This window comes from Macrosteles quadrilineatus, unplaced genomic scaffold (assembly GCF_028750875.1).
Source record: "Macrosteles quadrilineatus isolate MER2022 unplaced genomic scaffold, UCM_ALF_1.0 Scaffold_1__1_contigs__length_201487025, whole genome shotgun sequence".
Taxonomy (NCBI): Eukaryota; Metazoa; Arthropoda; class Insecta; order Hemiptera; family Cicadellidae; genus Macrosteles; species Macrosteles quadrilineatus.
Genome location: NW_026542594.1, coordinates 103,189,913 through 103,215,230, shown reverse-complemented (window position 1 = coordinate 103,215,230; position 25,318 = coordinate 103,189,913). Strand labels below are relative to the sequence as shown.

General features: G+C 34.7%; 1 protein-coding gene across 1 annotated transcript in view; it reads left to right on the top strand.

Moving 5' to 3' along the window:
- The first annotated feature begins 1,067 nt into the window (after positions 1–1,067).
- LOC129001751 (putative ammonium transporter 1) overlaps positions 1,068–25,318 on the top strand; it is a 62,444-nt gene continuing 38,193 nt past the window's right edge. Inside the window, exons 1-2 of the mRNA XM_054429224.1 lie at positions 1,068–1,132; positions 21,673–21,787. Of these exons, the coding sequence (XP_054285199.1) occupies positions 21,685–21,787 (103 nt within the window). The 5' untranslated portion in view covers positions 1,068–1,132; positions 21,673–21,684. The remainder of the gene's footprint in view (positions 1,133–21,672; positions 21,788–25,318) is intronic.

Sequence of the window (25,318 nt, the reverse complement as noted above, 5' to 3'; positions counted from 1 at the left end):
CCTCACTCTTCACAGTCGACAGATACTGCTAGCTCAGGTGAGGGCGGTGGGGCCAGCTATCACACACTCTTCACAGTCGACCGATACTGCTAGCTCAAGTGAGGGCGGCGGGGCCAGCTATCACACACTCTTCACAGTCGACCGATACTGCTAGCTCAGGTGAGGGCGGTGGGGCCAGCTATCACAAGTACAAGGACGGCAGACCTCGCTGTCCGTCTCCTACACCTAGGACCGACCCACTCCTCACTCTTCACAGTCGACAGATACTGCTAGCCCAGGCGAGGGCGGCGGGGCCAGCTATCACACACTCTTCACAGTCGACCGATACTGCTAGCTCAGGTGAGGGCGGCGGGGCCAGCTATCACACACTCTTCACAGTCGACCGATACTGCTAGCTCAGGTGAGGGCGGTGGGGCCAGCTATCACACACTCTTCACAGTCGACCGATACTGCTAGCTCAGGCGAGGGCGGCGGGGCCAGCTATCACACACTCTTCACAGTCGACCGATACTGCTAGCCCAGGCGAGGGCGGCGGGGCCAGCTATCACACACTCTTCACAGTCGACCGATACTGCTAGCTCAGGTGAGGGCGGTGGGGCCAGCTATCACACACTCTTCACAGTCGACCGATACTGCTAGCTCAGGTGAGGGCGGTGGGGCCAGCTATCACACACTCTTCACAGTCGACCGATACTGCTAGCTCAGGTGAGGGCGGCGGGGCCAGCTATCACACACTCTTCACAGTCGACCGATACTGCTAGCTCAGGTGAGGGCGGCGGGGCCAGCTATCACACACTCTTCACAGTCGACCGATACTGCTAGCTCAGGTGAGGGCGGTGGGGCCAGCTATCACACACTCTTCACAGTCGACCGATACTGCTAGCTCAGGTAAGGTTGGTGGTGGGGCCAGCTATCACAAGTACAAGGACGGCAGACCTCGCTGTCCGTCTCCTACACCTAGGACCGACCCACTCCTCACTCTTCACAGTCGACAGATACTGCTAGCCCAGGCGAGGGCGGCGGGGCCAGCTATCACACACTCTTCACAGTCGACCGATACTGCTAGCTCAGGTGAGGGTGGCGGGGCCAGCTATCACACACTCTTCACAGTCGACCGATACTGCTAGCTCAGGTGAGGGTTTCTGTTTTTTTCCGTTCCGTGTTAAGCTATTGACAACTAATTAAATTGGAAAATAAACGAGACAAACATTTTATCTTTTTTCATATGGAGAAATTGTTTATCAAATCGTCAAATCGTTTATTAAGCCAGAATTAACAAAATATTGTACAATTTGTATTGGACAAAGGACTGTTCCATAGTGTTACATAGTGTGTGTAGTAGTACTGTTAAAAAGTAAGGACTACTTGTAATAGTATATATTTTTACGTAATTAGCCAAAAGTTCCTGGATGTATTACTTTCCATTCTTCATCACTGCGACTGGTGGCGTCGTCCTGTAATCCAACTACTAGGAGGTCACGAATTGTGGATATTTATGGGCATGTACTGTGGATGCGATACTCCCTGGTGTGGATTAACATCCGCACGAGTGAGTACTATGACTATCCGCAGTACTATCCTAATAATTAGACCAATTCGTATATACCAATGCAAACAAATGTGGTTCGGATTCCACTATAAACTGTAGGTCCTTTTAGATGCCATTAGCTGTAAGGACTATTAATTAACAGCTGTGTCTAAGGAATGTCAACCTTAGCAGATAATGTTACAAGACTACAAGATCGCGCCACTCATCGTACACTCATCTCCATTCATACTTGGCTTAAAATACCTACTTTGTACGGTCGCCATTTAATAAGAAAGTATTAAAGTATCAGTGTAACGTGGGTCTAAATCGTCGAACGTGGAACTATATCGTAAAAAATGACGCTATTATAATGTGAGGAACAACGCGTAAAACGTAAAACGTAATTTTATTTAGTATTTCTCTCTTACTGTATATTATATTCTGGAAATATAGATCGGTAATGAACGTTTTACTATTTTTTATATTTATTATTACAGTATTATATGTGTTCAGCTAAAAAAGATTATTTGCTTGTCCCAGTTTGCTTGTTTTATAGTTGTACAGTACTAGCTACCCGTCGTGGTCTTGAACACGAAAATTTAAGTTAAACCATAGATTAAACATACTCCCTTGTTAAACATAGTTAAACTAAGAGAGAACTTCTTAAATTAGGCCTACAACATTAACTTATCTACTTCAGTTTTAAAAATATTTGTACAACTAAATCTAGAGTTCTACTGGACAGATTTTATTAATTAATGGGTCATTGGAAAGCTTCGGTATCTTCATTGGAATTCGTGTAGATTTGCAAATAATTATGAATTATTGTTTTTATTCTGATTTATGGCGAACAGTTAAAAAAACACTAGTGTACCTTTTGCTCGAATTCGAGCAATTGCTTAGTATTACAGGCGTTATTTCAAAACGAATAACAGTCATAATTTCTGATGACTTTAAAATATTCGACTCAAAGATTATGGAAATACTAAAGATGTACATAATAGATAGATAGAATCAACAATAATTGTAAATAGTGTTTTCTACAAAAATAACCTTACTCATAGCTGCATTGGATTTCCAGACACATTGTGTGTCCAAAAGCCAGCACGACTCCCTTCCCCATACCGCCCTGAGCGAGGGATCATTGAGATTCGCTCTAACCTTTCCTCTCTCCTTCATGGGCAAGTTTTTCATACCTTTTCTTTCTTAGTTTTTGTTTCTTTCTTTTTTTAAATTTTAATGCCTATATGTATCTGTTCTCACCTATTTGTCTCCTGAAGTTAGCAATTTATTAATACGTGACTCGTGGTTTTTATTTCTCCACATCTACATACTTCCTCTTCCACCGTGTGAAATCTTCACAAAATCGCCTTGAAATTTTCAATGTCCTGTGACAAACTGCGTTTCATAATGGCCCATCTCCCAATCTTGTTCCAGTCTCTTTCTGATGTTAGGTATAAATACGAACGTTTACCTTTAAAACGTTAACATAGAACACTCTGCTCCCAACGCATTTGCCACTCATCTAATATCTCCTCTTATCTGTTTTCAAATTAATCCTACCCTCCTCATTGTCTTCCAAAATCAACAGCTTATGCAGCGATTATCCAACAGTCTTAAATTGGATGTGAAATCTTATGGCGACTGTTGGAGCGCACACTTAAACCATAGACAAAAAGTATTAAATGTAGACCGTCAGTCGTGCTGCGGGTTACCATAAGTTCTGGCGCACACCACTGGGAGCGCCGTTGTTACCGTGTACGCGCTACGTAACTATACGGCGCTTGCAGCGGTGTGTGCCAGAATCTATGGTAACCATGGTAACCGCAGCACAGCTGACAGTCTATGATGATTCTTTTTGCCTATGCTTAAACCCAGCACGGAAAGGTGCTTGCTGTATTCGGCTATCAACGACAATATTATTATTTGTATTTTGTTCGCGTCTACCAGTTAAAGTTCGTCGGCCTCCTCCTATTGGCCGTCCTGGTCAACGTCTTATAGTCTCCTGTTCTGTTAATACTGTTATACTGTTAATATTGTTCTATGAAATGGCGACCATACAAATTAGGTATTTTAAGCCAAGTATGAATGGATATGAGTGTAGGATGAGTGGTGCGATCTTGTTAGTGACTAAGGCCGACATTCCTTAGACACAGCTGTTAATTAATAGCCCATACAGCTAATGGCAACTAAGGGACCTACAGTTTATAGTGGAATCCGAACCACATTTTTGCCTTGGTAATTAAGAATTGGTCTAATTATCAGGATAGTACTGCGGATAGTCGTAGTACTCACCCGTGCTGACATTAATCCAGACCAGGGAGTATCGCATCCACAATGCATGCCTGTAAATATCCACATTTTGTGACCTCCTAGTAGTTGGATTACAGGACGGCGCCACCCGTCCCAGTCTTCATTATGTCGAACGTTTTTTTTTTTTTTTTTGGTTATGTTTTGATTTTGTGCAAAATTTTAGTATAACCATCTGTTTCAAATATTAGTGTCAATTTCAAAGTATTCATCTGTTCAAATACAAACCAGTTTGAAGGCCACTGGGGCAGAGCCCTGATGGAATTCCAAAGTTTTTTGTTTTATTGCAAAACTACATGCTAAGACCTTTCTAACGACACCTTGAACATGGTGATCGGTAGCACCACCACTCCAAAACAATTATGACAAAAATATGCCTAGCGTATTAAATATATAGATGATTTCAATAAGAAATACATTGAAAACAGGGGTTTTAAATGTTTTATTTATATGCAACTTTTGGCTGCCCTTTTGAGTATTTCTAAGAAGTGAGTGGTATCAAATTGTAAGAAATGTTATTCCCTTTCAGAATATCACCTACCAGTTATTTGCAAAAAAGCTAAGCAACCTCCGAATTTATAGTAGTGAGAAAATACTGAGTTAGTGACTTTTTGTTAAACCTTGTACAACTGAATTTAGACTTCTACAAGACAGATTTGTTAATTAATGGGTTATTGGAAAGCCTAACTCATGTAGATTTGCAAATAATTATAAAAGTGTGATTTTAATAAATATCTGTGGTGAAAAAGTAAAAATAATATAAAGATTATATACATACATTTAAAAACTGCCTTTTCAAGTTTCTGTTTTAAAGTTTCAATTTGTCCCAACTTTTGGCTGCATTTATTAAGTATTTTCAAGAAATACATAATAGTAATTTGTAGGAAATGTTATTCTCTTTCAAAATATTACATCCACTTTGGTCGATTTTCCGACAATTTAAAAGTTATTGGCAAATAAGCCAAGCAATTCCAAATTTATAGCTGTCAAAAAATATGTTTTCTAGGGGGAAGTACCGGTATCGAGGATCGTCGTCGAAATGTGGTTATGAATAATTTGGGTATAACTGCATAGTCCAGCGATTGCAACACATAGCGGTGAATAAACCGAATTTGACACATTGGAAAAGCGAGTTTAGCATTATCCGCAAACCTTTGTTACAATCACCCACTGCAGTTCTGATTTTGTACTTTACACTTAACACAACCGCCATTGAAGCTCCGTCAATAATTAGTGGAAACCTTGCTGTAAGCTAATTGGTGACGATGATATACTAGGTATGCGGCCTCATGTCTGCCAATTGTGCGGAGTGAGCATCGATATAAACAAATAACCTTGTTTACAAATACAATTTTTTATGAAAAATATTATATATTACAACATTAAAACATGAGTAAATTTTATTGATCAATAAACCTCATGATTTTTACCCATCGTTATAAGCAATTTACTTAAGTCTTGCCATCTCTTTTTTCTTTACTTACCATTTGCTTCTCTTATTTAATGCTTTTGACTCTCTCTATTGAAAATGGCTAAAATAAGCAAGCCCTCGAATTTCTAACTCTTGACAATGCTACGTAAGTGAAAATAAAATTCTGACTTTCCTAATTCCACCACAGCCTGATCTACTGTACATTCTTGACTGCAATGGACTGAAATAGATAAGACAATATTTATTGGATATTGCCTTTGAAAACATTTTACATCATACTGGAGGATAGGGAAATAACAACCCGTTGTACAATGTCGGTAAAATTTATTTTTCAAAAAATAAATGTGTGAATGTGTGGGTTAAATTGTACTAAAATGCAAATTTGGAAATATTCTAGGGAATTTTCTGTTTCGGCAAATTTGTATATGAAGCTACAGTACCTATGCTACCATTACATATGCCTGCAGTAGTCCAAAGATTACTTTGAAGTATCACGCAACAACCTTTTGAAATGAAGATGTGTTTGTTAAGGCCTTGGCATATAAATTACAGCATGAATAAATCAAATACATTCATAATAAATTACAATAAAATTATTAGAACCAATATAAAATGCGTTTCTTTATTAGGCTACGCCATTTAATTTGAGTTGTTGGGCCTGCACTGTGTTAGTGTAAAGCCTATTAGATTGGATTGTAGTAAATTACCAACCTGACATAAGAATGTCAACACGCGGTTCTGTTGTCTGCAACAATTCTTTTAACTACGCGAAAGTAAAAGGAATAATATCAAAGGGGTAAACTTAGATGACTGGCCTTCAGTACGTACAAACCATACTAGTCTAGTCATCCTGACCTAATATGCCTTCGTATAGTTATCGTAACTGTACTTCTGTACAGGCCTAGGCATCACAGTATTTATATTGGATAGGCGACTGTTTTCAATATTTTAAATTACAGAATTCCTGCTTTATAATGCAGGTTCTATTTTCAATAACGAAGATTTTCTTTTACTGTATTTAAACCAGTATTTGTTACAAAACTTATAGCAATAAGGGAAATTTAAAAAAACAATCTGCTTGGAATGATTCAGTCGACTTACAATAATTAGGTATGCGAATGCGATGCTACGACAGCCGCGGGTGGCTAGCACGGTGTCGTACTTCGAGCGCCGGGTGGCGCGAGCGCCGTGGCTAAATTAGTGGTGCGAGCGCCGAAGCCATAATTAGGCTTCGGCGCTCTAAAAGATCTTGTAAGGGTTCTCAATGAAGCAGAAGTGACGATGTTAACACGAGCCTCTATGGTAGGGCTTATTCTAACTCCGCGCGGTGGTCACTTCGGATCCCTCGCGGTACATGTCCAAGTTCGGAGCGCCAGCTGTTATGTTAAGTTTGGTTTGGTTTGGTTAGGTTAGGTTAGGTTAGGTTAGGTTAGGTTAATATCAAACGTTTATGCTATTATAATTAGGTATAAGAACGCTCTAAAAACACTAAGTTTTGAAAAAGGTTTTAAAAGCTCGCATATACGGACACAATTAATCTACAACATGGATAATTTTACGATTATAAATGTATACAGTATACAGTATACTTGATTAGCGCTGTCAAATCTGTCACAACGTAGCAGGTAGTCCGCACGGCGGGTCGCGCCACGTAAACCGGCTAGCACCCGCCGAACCCTTCGAATGAGAATTTGCCGCTCTGTTCAACCCGAAATTTTGAAAACCTAAGCGTGATAGAAAAGAAGTTGAATACAAACAGTAAATATATTTAATTCTCCACAACTTTACCACAGATAAAACTTCTCTGAGCAAAAAAAGGACAGTGTTAGTAGTTAACTAACCTTTTCATGTATAGTTTCCAGTTTTTATCCAACTTATAAATATTAATAAACATAACCAGCCAAATATTAATTAAAAAACTATTCTCTTTGTATGAAGACATTATTTCCAAGCTCTCTACCTATTTTCAAAATGTGATCCAAATATTGTAAGGTTGTCAAAATACAGAGTCAATTTATAAGGTCTACACTACTAATTTTTGCCGATTCCGAGGCGTTACATCATTCTTGCATCGCTTCTATGACAAACTAAAAATATTAGCATAACATTTTGTATAGCTTGTTTAATTTTCATGCCCGTTCTAAAATATTAAATTAAGTTATTATTATTTGTTCACTGGTTAGTGGTTAGAGCGCGGGACTTCGGTGCCTGATGTCCAGGAATCAAATCCAGCCAAATCACCAATGGATTTTATCTAAGTGAAAATGCCGCAACCCCTACTGTCCGGGAAGTAAATATGCGCACTCAAATTTGAGCCTAAATATCTCTGAGATGAATTATCCGATTTTGTTGAAACAAAAATGTAATATAACCTGGATTAAATACGTTTTACGTGGTAGCAATTGAAAAAATTCCGTTTACCAGAAACAAATTATGTAGTTAAAAGATCCTAAAAGTACCGGCTTTTAAGAAACTCTGCACTAACACTGAAGTTTAAAATTTTATTGTAAACAAACCACTGAGCCAATCTTTCTGAAATTTGTATGGTTTATTGGTAGGTTTATTGTTAACATTTCCAAGCATTTAAAAAAGTTTATTCACAATAGTTTTTATGCTGATGTTAATTTTTAAAACGTATGCTAACATCGTTAATAAGACGCTATGGATTTCGTTCAACTTCAAAATACCATCGTGTTTGTCGGGATACAAGAAATAACACCAATATGACAGATTTATAATGCGAACAATGGTTTAACAAATTTATATTTCTAAACAAAACTTTCTCCCTTGACTGGCAGCGTAGGTCTAGCCTGAAGTAATGTGGAAATAATCCAGGGCTCGTGCTTAGCGTCCTAGGACAAAAAATATTCACTGCTTGTAGCAGCTGATTAAAATTGGTGTTTAGTTCCTATTTGCATGGATCAATATTATTTTTTAAGTTCATAAAACCATTTAGTCGACATCAGCGCACTCAAACATTTCTGAATTATTCTGAAAATCCAGACAGTAAATATTTTCCGCCAATGGTACATCATTTAACATTCATATTATATTATATATATCATTGCTCAGTAATACAACCTAAGAGTAGGTAGTAATCAATGATCAATATGGTATTTATCGGACCGTTCTCTTTTGTACTGTATTTTGTAATTTGCTAGCTTACTGTAGATGCACGGCCACCTAAAGGCGGCCGTGGTAGATGGTTTGTGATAACCAAAATGTCATTAGTCTTTCTTTATTTACATTTACGTTGTTTTGTTAATTGGTAACCATCATAGCAGCCCATAAGGCCAATGTTAAAAATTTTAGATTAGTTTTAATTTGTACAGATATTATCAAATTGAAATATGTTTGTTTACAAATATGCTCACTCTTTGTCAAAACAACCCTGGAAAGTTTGGCTTTAATATGTTCATTATGTGCCATTATTGAGTTATCTGATTACATAGTTTGCATAAGTCCCGATCTAAAAAAGAGCTTCGCTCGCTTCGCTCACTCCGCTCAAAAAATCAAAAATGTAAGTTTCCCAGCCCTATACAACACTGATTCAAGGTCTTTTTCCTGGTTATCAAAACTCAAGAACATTTTGATACACAAAGAATCTCCGGTTCCTGACCTGGATGATGCCTAGTTATTTAATTTGGCTGCACTTAAGTTTACGTCCTACACTCATTCGAATAAATATATCGATATATAGATTATTCGATATATTGATTATTTCATTCTGTTAGTTAAACTTGATATACCGAATGAAGTAATCGATATTTTGATTATATATTCATTCGAATGAGTGTAGGACGTAAACCTTTCTTATTACGAACAGCTGTTCGTTAAATCATAGATGACGTATGTGAAAGCTTGTTTTTATTATGATTTATGGTGAAGATCAAAAATTATATGCATCCATAAGAAATAGATTAAAAACTGTTTTTTTTTCAGTTTTTAGCGAATTTCCCATATAGGGAATAAGCTACTACCGTAGTACTCATGGTAAGACCTGGACCCGGGACCGATTTACTTTTTCGTTTTGAGGTCCCTAGAGACCAAAAACACCATCCGTTTAAATTCATATATAGGCCTATATATATATATTTATTTATATATGTGTCCGTAGCGCGATAACTCGAGCAAAAATCATCGGATTTTGATGAAATTTGGTACAAACGTGTAAACCTACGTTTATTCGAACGAGTTCGCGAACCAGCATGATCGGGCTATGGGAACAGGGGTTTATGGGGGTTTTATGGAGCAAAAATTGGGGTTTTCCCATTTTGATCCTAAAAACTTAACATTTTGCATTTTCTTTCCAAACCATTTTGTAGAGCTTAAAAAACAAATAATTTAGTATATTGATGCGATATTATGCGCCTAATGGTTACGGAGAAAATTCCAAAAAACTGTAAATTTAAAATTCCCATGTTATTCTTATGGAGAATAAGTAAACTGTTGTAGTTTGCTTGTTTATGATCATATTTTGATCAAATTTGGAAAATGCATTCATTTCATACTAAACTACTAACATTTTACAAAAACACCTTTTTACCCTCCCTGTTGTAGCAAACCTAAGTACTCGTTAAACTAATGTTATTTAAATAGGGAATAAATGTGATATTTTTAAGGAGACATTTTAGTGTATCCAATCAGGCAAATGGAAATTCGCTTAGTCTGCAGGTTTGCTGCGGCGGGGGTATTTTTACTTGGAGGCAACTTATAGGACTGCCTATGTTGGATATTTTCAAGACATGCTTAGGTACTAATTTGTAGGAAATTATATTCTCTTGCAGAATATTAACCTTCCACTTTATTCGATTTCCCCAACATTTAAACATTATTTGCAAAATAGCTAAACAACCTTCGAATCTAATAGTGGGGAGACAATCCTGAGATAAATTTTTGTTAAACTTTGTATTGAACAACTAAATCTACAGTTCTACTGGATCGATTTTGTCATTTAATGGGTTGTTTAAAACCCAATTCGTGTAGATTTGCAAATTATTATGAAAATTTGATTTTATAATGATTTGATTCGATTATTTCATTTTTTCACATTTGTAGTGAAAAATAAAAACAAGAATAAATTAAAACGGCTTTATTCAAGTATCTGTTTCCAAGTTTCTATTTGTAGCCAACTTTAGGCTGCCTTTATTAAGTATTTTCAAGAAATACATAGTAATAATTTGTAGGAAATGTTATTCTCTTTCTGAATATCTCTTTCCACTTTGGTCGATTTTCTTACAATTTAAAAGTTATTTACAAAAAGGCTAAGCAACCTCGTAATTTCCCTAGTTGTTAAAATACTGAATTAAAGATATTTTTGTTAAACTTTGTAGGATTAAATCTACAGTTCCATTTTACAGATTTTATTAAATAATAGGTCAATGGAAAGCTTCATCCATGTGGATTGGCAAATCCTTATATATAATACGTGAAGGCAATTTCTACGAAACACTACTCCTCCGTTAATAATGGACGGATTTTTACAAACGACATATCAAAATAAAGTATTTTTTGTGTAGACGCCCCCTTTCACAAATTCCTGTAATAAAAATCCTTGGGCTTTGCCCCGCCGGGGCGCCCGTATTGCGCCAGAGGGTCCAGGTAGCAGGCCCGCACTGCGCCAGCACTTAAATCTACCACCCAAAATCAGACCTGTACTGCGCCAGAGCGGCTTTTTCTTTGTAATAATAGTTCTGAGAGAAACTGTCCTATTAATGAGTCTGAGATTTCATTCAGTGTTAGATAAACACTCTGTGACTTATCCTACTAATATTATATAACTAAACTATTATATACCCTAATACATTATATATATATATATAACAAAGTCGTTTTAGTTCAACAGTTTGTGACTCGAGACAGGCTGGGTCGATTTTAATGATTTCTGATTTGTTGGATTCGAGCTTGATTCGAGGTTGATTTTTCAGAGCTAGATAAGAAATTGGGGATTTGAGGTTTTTTAACACATTCATTTAGTTTCCTTAATGCTGTTAGGCAACTTAGATTTCTTTTGAAACCCGAAAAGTTCCACCTATTAATTTATGCTAGGCCATGATGGTCGTCTCGTACTTATAAATATAAATACTTCGTACTTATAAATAAATGTGTCAATTAACTTTAAATATTTTTATTTACAACAACCTAAGGTAACAAGCATAAATTTCATGTTTCTATTGCTCCTGGTAAGTGGGGAAAAGCAACAATCATCAATTTAACACAGTGTTTCTATTCACCCCAAAGTGCGGGGTGAATAGAAACAGCCATATTTTTTTTTCTGCTTAATGATTAAAAAGAACAAAAATTTGATAACTGGTTTGAGTAGAGGAGTCCAAGACCAAAAATATGAGCTAGTGTTGAAAAAATTAAAAATTAAAAATATCGTTTTTACAGGAGCTTAAAAGTCAAAAAGTGTTTCTATTCACCCCATTCTACAGTAGGGAAATAATTTTTTCCGTTAATTCCGCGACATATCTAAGCGTTTAAACTCTTCAATAAATAGCTTAATTTTATCCAGCTTTTTGGTCTGATGGATCAGATTTTACGAAAATTTACTAGCAACTGGCCTAATACTCAACTAGTCTTACTCAACTTCAAAATTTAAAAAAATTGTAAAATTTGACTAATGCCACAACAAACCTTAAGAGGATTTAAACCGCTTTCCCTTCTACGCATTCTTTTAATTTAAAAAATGCCACTGGCGTAAACCAGACACAATTGACCGAAAGTCTACTTATAATAATTACATGAGTAAATTACATGTTAAATGCAGGCAAGATAGGAGAACCCTCATATACACTCCGTAGACTCTTGAGCACTAGGTCCTCACCAGTAAAGAATATTTTACTTTTTCTATATTTGTTCACAAATGTGCAGTAATAATGGTACCACGTAGGTGTGTGTATGTTTTGCCTCTCAATTTATTCCAAATTCACCTCCTTATTTCACCATCTACTTACATAAAATAGGCTTAAACGTCGTGACGACAATGTCTTTAGTTTTAAACACATCTTCTGATTAAATCAAGAAGATGTTGTAATACACTTATTGTATTACAAAATAATAAATGGAAATACGTACGTTGCTGGTTTTCAATTGTCAATTAGAAAACAAATGTGAAGTTTTCATTGGAATAATTACTTTTTATTTACCGAAACGAATACAACATATTCATAAAGCACAGTACAAATTATATTGTCTCTTGAGTTTTCTATACTATGGTGATGACATTTACAAGAAGTTATAGTTCCAACATTTTTTCCTGAATTGGCTAGGTTAAAAAGTACTGTAGTTAAAAATTGCACAAATCAAATTATGGACAGCACTCTCAGGCTGATATTAGTTGTATTAGTTGTCGATTTGATTCAATTTATTTTGATAATGCGAATTTTATTCCAAGAGTATGCTATTTGTTTTGTGCTCGACAAAAACAATACCTCGATACTATATTGAAACGCATATATTTCATTTTTCGAATACAAATTAAGGTTCAACTTGCATTTTTCATAAGGTTCTAGGATTTTCAAAGCTCTTGAAAGAAGCTTTCTCTAGACGCTATACACACCATGTATAGTTTGGCAAACCTCTCATTTCATTCCCAACAATCCGTTGTATGTAAGGCCCAATTGTCGACCCACCTAGCGACTGTGATGGCTCAAGAAATCTTTCTTCTCTGGTTCATAGGGGTTTCCGTTGAAATTGAGGATCATTCAATGGAACTGCAATGTTTGATTACACAGTAAGAAGTTAGCAGTACCCAAGTAGCTATCTACTGTTTAATCTTCTAAATTAACATAGTTTTCACTGGGGACACACTTTATGTAGGATAATATAATTTCAATGCTACTGTGCTTTGAAATATTAAGAATTAAACTTATATGGATTTACAGAACCGGTCAGTAGTTCTAATTGTAAAATTATTGATTGTTTGCCTGTTCTGTTTGTTCATGAAACGCCAATCGTACCACCACTATTAAACATTTTGTTGCATTTGTCGTGTTAAATATGTGTTGTAAAGTTTAAATTTACCATAGAAAAGCAACTCAAGTGTTATTAACATGCTTACTGGAAGGCGTTTGAAAATAGCATTATTAAAATAATAAACACAATTGTTACAATTTTAACTGCTGAAATGCAGGTCTAATGTAAACTTAATATAAATGCTGTAAATATATAAAACATCACAGACATTATGGCATAGTCCAATGGTCTATTGGCTGTGATAACATTCAATATTGTATTTTTAGGCTACGCATGAATGGTTATGGAAGGAGGTAAAATTTGACTTCTGAAAGTTGTGTGAATGTTAATTCATTTAATACAATAATTATATCAGTATTATCTGTAATAAAATTGAGGATTAAAGTTAATGTAACTCACATATGGTTCAGTTCAGAAATGTGTTGCTTTCAAATTTACATCATTAGTCAAGTTTTCAACACTTCCATCGATGCTGCAGTTTTGGTGTGAATATTCTTAGCAACTCTCAACATACGTACACAAACATGAAATAATAAAAGTGTATTAGGGTTTACTCAAATTGAGAAAATGTTTCATTTCATATTTCTATAAATATATATATCTTCGTTTCTGTCAGTTTTAAGCTAATGCATATTAATTGAATCCTTATTGACCACATCAATCTTTAGATGGCAATTTGTAAGGGTAGCTAATTCCTAAACTAGCCGCCAGAGATATACCCCAATGCCATCTGGTGGTAAACCCCTGAACTATTGCAGGCCCAATGTAAACAAAGCAATATTTTGCATTGTGAGAGCTCTGTTTTATACAAGTTATACAATTTAAACAAACTTCTGCTATCGTTTATATAAATTTTAAAAGCTACTTAACTTTTTACTATTATATTTATTAAACTCATAAGAGGTTTTTTTTTACTAAAATACATAAAATGTAAGTAATTACATTTGCCTCTCGCAGGGATGTAAGTGAATTAATACATCCATATGAGAGTATGGATAACATTGCTGTGTCCATTCCATTGGTGTGATCGTGGTATCAAAAGCTTATTCTCTGCCAAGCTGTGACTTGACTCGCCCGGGTCGAGGAGCGGCTTAAAATTCATAATGATAATGATAATTTAGAGAAAATAACATAATATACCGTACGTGTATACTAACTCCTCCAGTCTCTAGTCCAATCCCACTCCTGCGTTAAATCTGAGACAAATCGTATTTTATTTTAATTTCTGACGTTTATTTTAGCATTTAAATTTAGTAATCTTTTTCAACAATATTTCCTTTAGAAGTCACAGTTTACATTTATAAAGCATAATTTCCCCAACTCGTAACATATTACAACTGAAGGTAATATGAAAGATTCGGAAGTGAACATATCACACACATTAGTCGACCTCTTATGTCTCAATGAGATATCCTTTGACAATATAATGCAAACGTTTAACCGGAAATTTTCTCTCAATTTAAAAAAAGGATAATATTTAACATGAAATCTGATGACAATACGACGTGGTAAAGTAATAAAATTTCAAAATCCAGAGAGATTTGAGTTTACAAATTGGATAACAAAATATTTGATTTAATTTAATCAACATAATCATAATGGAGGGACTTAAGTATCCAATATCTAGGAATAACTTATCGTCTAATATGTCTATCCTTGTTTTGTTTTTTAGATACTGTAGATGTTTGGATCTAGTGTAGGGTGATGCCCAACACATAGTGTTACGACCTTATTGATATTACTAATCAAATAGATTACGTTATTATTACGCATCAAATTTACCACATTGATATCTTTGTCGTCCAACTTCAAAGTCTCAAAATAATGTATTGCTTCCTAACGTTTTACTTCCTTCTGTAGATGTTGTGTGCTAAGTTTGTATTTAAAACTACAAATTACTCTATACATTTCGAGCGATTTGTATTGCTTTAGATTTAGTCCTATTAACATTAATTGAACAATTACATTCTATTTATATGTAGGCTATTGCTCTTATATTAACACTCCATAGACGTGTACTTACTCAATCAAATAGTACAACGTAGCCGTGTATATCCAAATATTTGACGTGACGTAACAATCTCTTACTCTTGAACGTTGAGAGGTCAGATCCCATGTCTTCCGGGTTGAACAATCTTCTTAGGAGATGACAGATCCACTTGTTTATACAAAGAAATTACTTATATAGGCATATTTTAATTAAACTATGTTTCGTTGAAATTACTGCGTGCATTGATTGAATTAATATAAATGCAGTTTTCAATATCCATGGTAACAAAAATAAATCGGTTGTATGAAAAACTATGGCAAAAGCGATAAACAAAGATACAACAATGATTCGAAGACACACTTAAGTTGATGAATTAGTAATTCAGTATTTTTTGCTACCGTATTAATAGAAAACCTTTCAAAATTTCAATTGCGATATAATGTCACGCTTTCCACGGTTAAATAATTAATTTAGCGTTCAACTAAAGCAAATTAGTTAAGTAAACATTCTGAGCACCATCCCACTAGCTAAAGTGATAAAATGGGAAGCAAATGCGTGCGTAACATCCGTGACAATTTTCTGTGATGACAGAAACGACCGATATTATTACTTGCTATCACGGAAACGCCTAAAAATGGAGAATAGTCGTAAGAAAAGTACCGATGGAAAAGTACCTGCTTCTGTATATGGTGTAAAGGCCATTTCACAGTAGTGTAGCAAAAAAGTAATGTTTTTGTTTAGGCCTAAATGGGTGCAAAATTGATAGCAACACACTTCAAGAAACAAAGTAGGTCCAAGTCACCGGCTCTTAATTGATTAATTTTTGTTTTGACAAACTGTTGTCGAAGAATCGTGGCTTTCTTTCTTGTACTTTTTTTCATTTTCCAAAGCACCGTTGATTGCTAAACATGTATCTAATTGTGATTCCTCAATGGCACTGAGGTAAAGAGCAAGATTTGTTAAATTAGCGACAAGGGGTGTTGACCTAGGTGAAATAACGAAAGCTGTGATGTTTGTTTACATTCGCAATACCAATGATGCGTAAGGGTGTGGGTTGCCCCCCATATACGTAACGATCGGCCGGCCGGCCCGGCCTGAATAATCCACGCCGGCCGGCCGATCGTTACGTGTATGGGGTTGCCGTCCGGCCAACCCCCACCTTCAGGCCGATCGTTACGTGTATGGGGTCGCCGGCAGGCCGCCGGAAGGCCGACAGTACAGTAGTAGCATTATTTTTGATTTACGTTAATTTTTAAGGTTAGGCACGGTCATTGACATAACTTCAAATTTCAGTCCGGCCGGCAGGCGAATCGTTGCATGTATAGGGACCCTCCTTTCACAGGCCAAACTGTTCAGTTTTGCCTTCCGGCTCTCGCCGGCCGGCTGATCGTTACGTGTATGGGGGGCCTAAGGCCAGAAGGCGCCCCCTCGCCAGCGCCTACCTGGACTAGTGCTGGCGCAGTACGGGCGTTTGCTAAGAGGGATTATTTAGACCTGGCGCAGTACGGAACTACCCTGCCCCGCAGGCCATCAAAGGAGTTTCTCCTTTAAGATTAACATGGGGGAATCTAATTATTTAATTGGAAACTTTGTCCCCACTTATTTTTTGAGATCGGCTGGGCGTAGAAACTTGGTAGAGGTGTCCAAGGAAAGGTTTTGGTCTGTAGATGAGTTATCAAAAGAAAAAACTAAGCAAAATCGCTTAGGATTCTGCCCCAGAAGCCTTTAAAGATCCCTCCACAGAGTTGTTTACATTTTGGCCATGTGAATAATACTTTTTAATGAAACCGCTGTTCATTTTTAAATTGTATTTCAAACAACACACATATTGGGAGTTACTGAATTCTACCAAATAAGTATTTGCAATATTATTATCTGATTTTAAAATTGACTAGGCTACCTTCGTTTCGTCCACACATGGGAAGAATGAGCGTGCACCTAGTAAACTAACCTGATAGTTCTAAAGAGAAAACTTTTATATTCAACCAGCTGTTAGTTAAAACAAATTATATTGCACTAAAACAAACTTAAAATTTTTAAGATTGCTCCAAAAAATAAATTAGAACATCTATAATTTTACCATAAATATTTAAATCGTTGGTCATCCTCTTACCTATAAAATGGATGAATCAATGAGCATAGCATTACACATAGTATAAATAAGTCAACCCTATGCATGTAATTATTATCCAAATGCTGAATTTGTGTCACATACACGCTTAATGTTTACAGCTGTTACGTTATGCAAATGATTTTATACCAAACGCTAGAGTAGAATGATAGCGTCGGCTGCTAGACTTTTTAAAATGTTTAACTTATTTTCTAAAAAACTGAAACCCTAAACTAAAATTTTTGCTTCGACATTCCCTAGTTCTCAAAATCATCTCTCTTTCAACACAAAAATCATGAAAATCCGTCAAGTGGTTGATTCAGAATCGTGAAATAAAAAACCCTGTTTTGTTTTAATATTATAGATAGATTTTCTTCTTTATCATGCCATTTTTTGCAATATAACGTTCCATTACGAAATCAGTGAAAAATCCTTTTATGACAGCAGTTCTTAAATTATTTCTTATTGAATTATCTTATATCTATTGTACGGGTTGGTCTCTGCTTTTTGCGCACTTTTGCCTACATTTTATCATATTATTCTACACATATCAAATATTTATGTAGAAATATTTGCTCTTATCGTGTCTAATAAAATCCAAACATAGAAACCTTGCCTAAAATGGTACCCATCTTGACAAATTATTTGCACCTACCTATATTACGAACTTTGGCGCACTGGGTTGGTTATTGAAAATACATTATTGAAAATAACACAACATTTTGGCTGTAAAATATTGTGCAAAGAGAAAATATTATTTTAGCAGCTACTGTCATGACAGAAAGGTCATATTCCTTTTAAATTAACTGATGAAATCAAGGAAGTGTTTAACTACAAAAGATCCATCAATACGATTTTAATACTATTTAAAGGTTCTTCCAAAGGAAGAGATACCATATAACATTCTAATAATAACTCCGATGACGTACGGTATGGGGAATATTTTATTAATTGAATAATCAACCAAATTTGGCAACTAATGCAATTAATATCATTATTGTTTACACTTATTGCTAAATGCTCAAAATATGTATATTTCACCCAATTTATCGCAGTTAGATTTATTAACGTAAGCCTTGAAAGTAACCGCCGATTTCGACGGGTTTCACCTAGTAGTTATAAAAGTTTGATTTTTTAAAAGATTTATGGCTGTAATGGGTTTACTAGTACGCATCATCTAATCATATGAAACATGTGTTGATTATTTAACAGCTGATATTGTATTGTTGTATTGTTATTTCATTAACTTTTCATTGCTTGCATGTTGTTGTTCACAATTTGCCTTTGTGGTTAAAGTGTGTTCCTTATGTTATGTGTGTGTTTGTAAAGTTATGTGCTTAATCTGTACCATTAATATTTTTATACCGAAGTGGGGTTGTCAGCTTAGTTTTAAAATGAGCCTTTAAGTCGACAGTTTCAAACTTTCCAAAATCCCAACTCGTAGCTTTAAATACCCAACAATTCCCACCTTTTACACTTTTCAAAAATGATGGGAGGTGGCTCCCCCTATCCCCTTGGGCTCAAATGTTCTTATAATATACCGATAAACAACCAAATTGACTATTTCTCCGTAAGAATAAAATGGTAATTTAAATGTATGGTTTTTATTTTTCTCGTACCTAATATTTTTCCTCCGTAGTTATTAGGCACACAACAACATATCAGTTTGTTCTACTGACGTTACTAAAGTGCCAACGTCTACGTCGTACCCAACTGTATACCATTACTATACCCTATATTGGTTAAATTAGTGTAGCCTACATTAACTGTGGGCATGAATATTTGTCATCAAACGTTCGGTTCTTAATATTTACTGCCATTATCAATTGCCTTGGTGCAGCTTATACCATTCGTAGGTACTTTATTCTTAAATCGCAACACATTCGTTGCCACACACAAAATGCAATCACCTATAATGTATTTGGCTAAGATTAGCATATTAGAGCGATTGAATAAAGATGTGTTCCTGCTAATAGGTGACACAAAACCCATTTAGGTATTCCCAATGCCAATGAGTAAATTGTCCTAACAACAAGACAATTAGCGTTGCTCGTGGTATATCAGGTTAGATCTATAGAAGTGGGGCGTGACTTTGACTGTGACACTGACAGATCACCTTGCTGATAACGCGTTGCAATCAAGTTCTACAAAAAGGATAAAATATCAACCAAACAGCTGCTCTAAGTTCGTTAAGTATGCATTTTTTTATTTATGTGTCAGGTAACTAAGATTGCCTTTATAGTAGTGAAAGCCAGATGAGCGGAGCGATCACGTTTCATGGTTTTTAATAAGCCATAAATTAAAACAATGTTTACAGATACAATACAACTATTTTATCAATTTAACTTATCAGTTTGTTTCAGAACTATCAATATCTATAACAAGTTTCATAATTAAAGATGTGGACATTACAAACATATCCTTTGTATCGGTATTTTTCCTACGTTTGCTTGGCAATGGCATCTGGTGAACCAACAGTTCTGGCTGATGAGGTTCTCAATCTAGGCCAGATTTGGCAATTCAGGTAGAAATAATCCTGCATGGATCCACGATTAGAAGATTTAACTTTTAAATACTTGCCTCCTTTGAGAGAATTTCACGTATAGTGTTGCCATATCTTATAAGGTCTGTTTTCTTAAATTTTGTACATGTAACATATGAAAAGCATTATTTTAAAGCAAGTATCCTTCATTAAACCATTGACTATATATATCTACATTTGACTATATACACCTACAGGTATATATAGTCAATGATTAAACTATTTCAAAAGATTGCCAGAAGTAGTTCGTCGTGCGTTTCGGGAGTTTATTGATTGTCTTAATTTTCTGCAAACATCAGGCAGTTTTTGATAATGCATTCTAAATTTGTCCTTAATAGACACTCTCAATGAGAATTCTTGTAAAATTCTTTGTTGTAAAACGAAAACGGAAAAACTTCTTTACGCTTTACTTACTTGAGCAATTCCATACCCCAAGTTGTTGCCAACATGCAGATAACATGACGATCAAGTGTGTTGCCAACACTATACCATCATCAAAAATATTTCAAATTTTACAATAGGTTGGGAAGTATATAATGCGTTGTTTGAACTCAGTGGTAGACCGCGTGTTTTGTTGATAATAGCCAACTTACATCAACATTAAATTAACAATAGTTAAAAACAGCTTACCGTTATTAAAATAGTTTACGAGATCAATATTGTATCTTTGCTATCAAACACATGTGGTTATATTAGTCGACATTGACACACTCAAACGTTTCAACATTTAATTTCACAATATGATACGAAGTTTACTTGCACTGTTTAAAATAAATAAAAAGACCGCATCTTCATAATAGACTATTTAGATAAAATATTGATTTTGTAGTTATTAAAAACTGCTGATTCATGTAGTTGTTAATTCCCAATCACATAAGATAAATATTATTTGTTATAACCCAAATAGATTACATAAATAAAATCTGTAAAATACTGTAGCTATTCGTTTATTGGTAGTTTCCAAGTGGCGTGTAATACTTTCTCTGTATTATTTGATCAGTGGTTATCATCCGAAAGTTTATCCTTTGTACTGTGTTTAGGTCGTAATTTGGCTTGATTATAAACATATGCTACGATTCATTGTTTTGTTTACTGTTTACATTTACGTCGTTATTTTGTAACCATCATGGTATCCTATAAGGCCAATGATAAAATTTAAAAACCTTGAGTTACTTTTAAACTATATGAAGGCATTACCAAAAATTTAAATTGTTTTGTCCTAAACCTTTCAAACATTTGTCAAAATGGCCTTGGTAAGTTTGGCTAAAATATGTTCAGCCGTTATTGAGTGATAGTATTAGAAAGTTTGTATTGAGGCCGATCCCAATGAGCTTCGCTTCGCTCTACTTAATTAATGTTAATAAACGCCGACAGTACGTTTGTATACGCATTTAATTCATGCAAGTGTGACATTCAAACATAGTAATACCATAGATTAAACTTAAGTCCATGGTAGGAATAATACCTTTTCAATAGCAGTTTTATTGTACGTTTTTATCTGTCATTTACAGACCCACGACGTCCAACGTGCTCCGTGTTGTGATAGTAGCCTGTGATAACAACCAGTTAATCCTTTTCAACGACAAAGGCTACAGTATCGCAAGTTTCAATGTCACTCCAACAAGGCTTTTGGGTACTTTACCTCGTTTGATGAAATATTGTAAAAGCATTTTTCGTGTAGCAATTTGGCCACGTTTTCACTATTCCACACGACTTCTTACTTGATTGTTACAGCGCAATTAGAGGAAGCCACTCAACGATCTTAACCATCTGATTGTTACAGGGAGGTTTCAAAATGTCGGGAATTGAAGCAAACATAACCATGGAGGACAGGCTGGAATATCTTGATAAGAATATTGACGACATGTTTCTTGTGTTCAATGCGATCATCGTTTCTTGTGAGTACAGTAATTAAAATTTACCAACTGAAACTTTAACGACAAATAACTGTATGCTTATTTTGTGTATCAGTACTTTTTATGCTAAGTCAACTACTCACAGATCATTCTACAGGGTAAAAACTGTCAATGTAGAATGAGTATGAGGCACGGAGGACTTGTACTTGTTTTTTATTTATAGTTGAGTTTAGCAGGCCTGTCACTGGTGTGAATAATGTCTAGGAAAAATAATCAGCTGATTTCTATCTGAATTTACAAAGCGAGTTTACTACATCCTAATCTATATATTAATACCACGAATACTAGAAAAATATTTTTCTAGTAATCGTGATTAACCCTTTGATGCACAGGAAAATTTTTTTATTTCAATTTTTACTGAATTGATGTTTTTTGGTAACCTTAACCGTGTCAGAGCTCAGGAAAAATAATTTAAAAAATTTAATTTTGTTTTTATAATTTTTATTAATAACAAACGAGGTGGTATTCTATATATACCACTGTGTATCAGTGCGTAGTCTAATGTGCATATAAAATATTAAAAACCTTAATTGAAACGTAAAACCTACCAATATGTTACAGATAAGAAACAATTATTTACCTGTTCATGTATTGTAATAAAAAGATTACTTATCTAATCTATGTGAAAAATAGTAAATTAGCTCAAGATATTAGTACTCGTAAATACATTTGTATGACAATACTGAATACATTTGAAGGTCTGTTATAAAATAATAAGTTTCCAGAGAATCATTGTACAACATCGTATTCTCCAATCTTAAGATTCAAGATTAATCTTTATCTTAGTTCAGTTGTGAAACTCATAAAAACCATTTTTTGTCTGTCTAGCATAAGCACACTTTGCGCTCGTTACATTCCCAGTATGAGCGAATCTTTTTCTCTTTTGTTCTGCATAAGTTGCATCTCGTCCATGTTGATATTATGGGCATGTGAACGTTCTCCTTGAGCCTCTTTTCTACTGGCATTTTAAATTTATGTTTGATCAAATTTAATTTAGCCTTTCCTTTGCCTTTTGTCGATTTTGAGTGTAAGCCATTCGTGACGGAGATGCGGAATTGCTTCACCTGGGTTATGATTCCAAACGCAATAGGTGATTTATAATGATAAAAATAAATTATGTATTTTCATCAATGAAGATGAGTATATTTGCTGAAGAGAGACTACTGTCATCTGGTCAATTATCTGATAAACCTATTTCATCTTAGCAACCGTCATTTAGAATTTCTGTTAGTAAGATGTCTTCAGTCATGTCTTTTGGATATCTGAGAATAATAAATAAATATTTAAAATATAGTAAGTAAAATTTATATGATTGAGTTACCTAAAAAAATAACGAAAGTTATCACAAAATATGCTTGAAATTATATTTTAGCTTAGTAAGGCAACAACAAAATATGTCTAGTGTTAGTAGCATAGTGGTATTGTAGGTATACCACCTATATTTGGCAAAATAAACTTTCAGTTTGAACAAAAACAGTGTTTTTGACGCAATATAACAATTACATAGTGTCTAATTCAATTCAACATAAAAACATATATCTTACTTTGTTATATGTAATAGAAGGGTATACAAGACAGTCAAAACCTCTGCATAACAGCCTGTAGCCTGTAGCATGCAACGACGCTTTGAAACTTCAACTTTAATACTAAATTAATCTAGAAGCTACTAGTTCCTCCAAAATACGCTAGGTTACAGCACTGACTAGGCCCCTGGTATGGTATTTCCACAATACCAGTATGCATCAATGCAGTAAAAATTATTTTACAAGTGGTATCCTGATAATACCACTGTGAATCAAAGGGTTAATACGTAAGCAGTTTTCTTTTCACAGTCATAACTCGATAACGGCTCGTGACGGATTTTAACGTTTGAGGTGTCAAATTAAAGGTATTATTTTCAAGTAGATGCGCAAATACGTATCAGAATATTAAGAAAGAGCATCACTTAAGTACAGTTAAGGGCTAAATTATGGCAACGGTGGCGCTATCTGTTGACATTAGATCAAACCATCAAATTCAATTCCCTTGGTTTACAACTAAACATATGAACGTAGTTTGAAATAGTTTTTAACCCACAGACTGCAAAACTTATTACATCCAGAGCAAAGCCGGAATTATATATTTTTATTTAAACATCTGTTAACTAAGCCTGGTTAATTCTAGCAGTTTCCTTAGCAAGACCTGACAACAAATCCTTCTACATAAAACGTGAGGTCGATTTCTACGAAACACTACTCCTACGTTAATAATGGACGGATTTTTACAAACGATGTGTCAAAATAAAGTATTTGTTCTGTAGACGCCCCCTATCACTAATCTATTCTATATATAATTAAGTTTTAAAAATCTTTGTACAACTAAATCTAGAGTTCTACTGGACCGATTTTATTAATTAATGGGTCGTTGGAAAGCTTAATTCGTGTAGATTTGCAAATAATATTGAAAGTTTGATTTTGTCATGATTTATGGCGAAAAGTTAAAAAAACATGTTTTCCATAAGAAATACATTGAAAACGGTGTTTTTCACACTTTTTATTTGTGTGCGACTTTTGGCTGGCTTTTTTGAGTATTTCCAAGAAGTCCATGGTATCAATTTGTAGGAAATTTTATCCTCTTTCAGAATATCACCTACCAATTATTTGCAAAAAAGCTAAGCAACCTCCGAATTTATAGTAGTGAGAAAATACTGAGTTAGTGACTTTTTGTTAAACTTTGTACAACTAAATCTAGACTTCTACTAAACCGATTTTGTTTATTAATGGGTCATTGGAAAGCCAAATTTATGTAGATTTGCAAATAATTATGAAAGTGTTATTTTATTAAATATTTGTAGTAAAAAAGTAAAAATAACAAAAATAAATTATAAACTACTTTTTTAAAGTTTCTGTTTTCAAGTTTCTATTTGTAGGCAGCTTTTGTGTGCCTTTATTTAGTATTTTCAAGAAATGCGTAGTAGTTATTTGTAGTAAATTTTATTCTATTTCAGAATACATCCACTTTAGTCGATTTTCCCTCCATTTAAAAGTTATTAGAAATAAACTAAGTGACCTCCAAATTTATAGTGGTGAGAAAATACTAAATTAGATATATTTTTGTTAAACTTTGTACAACTAAATCTAGACTTCTACCGGATCGATTTTGTTACTTAATGTGTCGTTGGAAAGCCTAATTCGTGTAGATTTGCAAATAATTATGAAAAATAGATTTTATTACATATTTGAGGTGAAAAAATAAAAATAAACAATAATACATTTAAAACGCCTTTTTTCCCAAGTTTATATTTGTAGCCAAATTTAGGCTGCCTTTATTGAGTATTTTCAAGAAATACTTGACCGTAATTTGTAGGAAATTTTATTCTCTATCAGAATATCACCTTCCACTTTGGTCGATTTCCTCACCATTTCAAAGCTATTTGCAACCCTATTTATAGTGGTGAGAAAATACTGAATTAAAGATGTTGTTGTTAAACTTTGTACAATTAAATCTACAGTTATACTGAACCAATTTTAATAA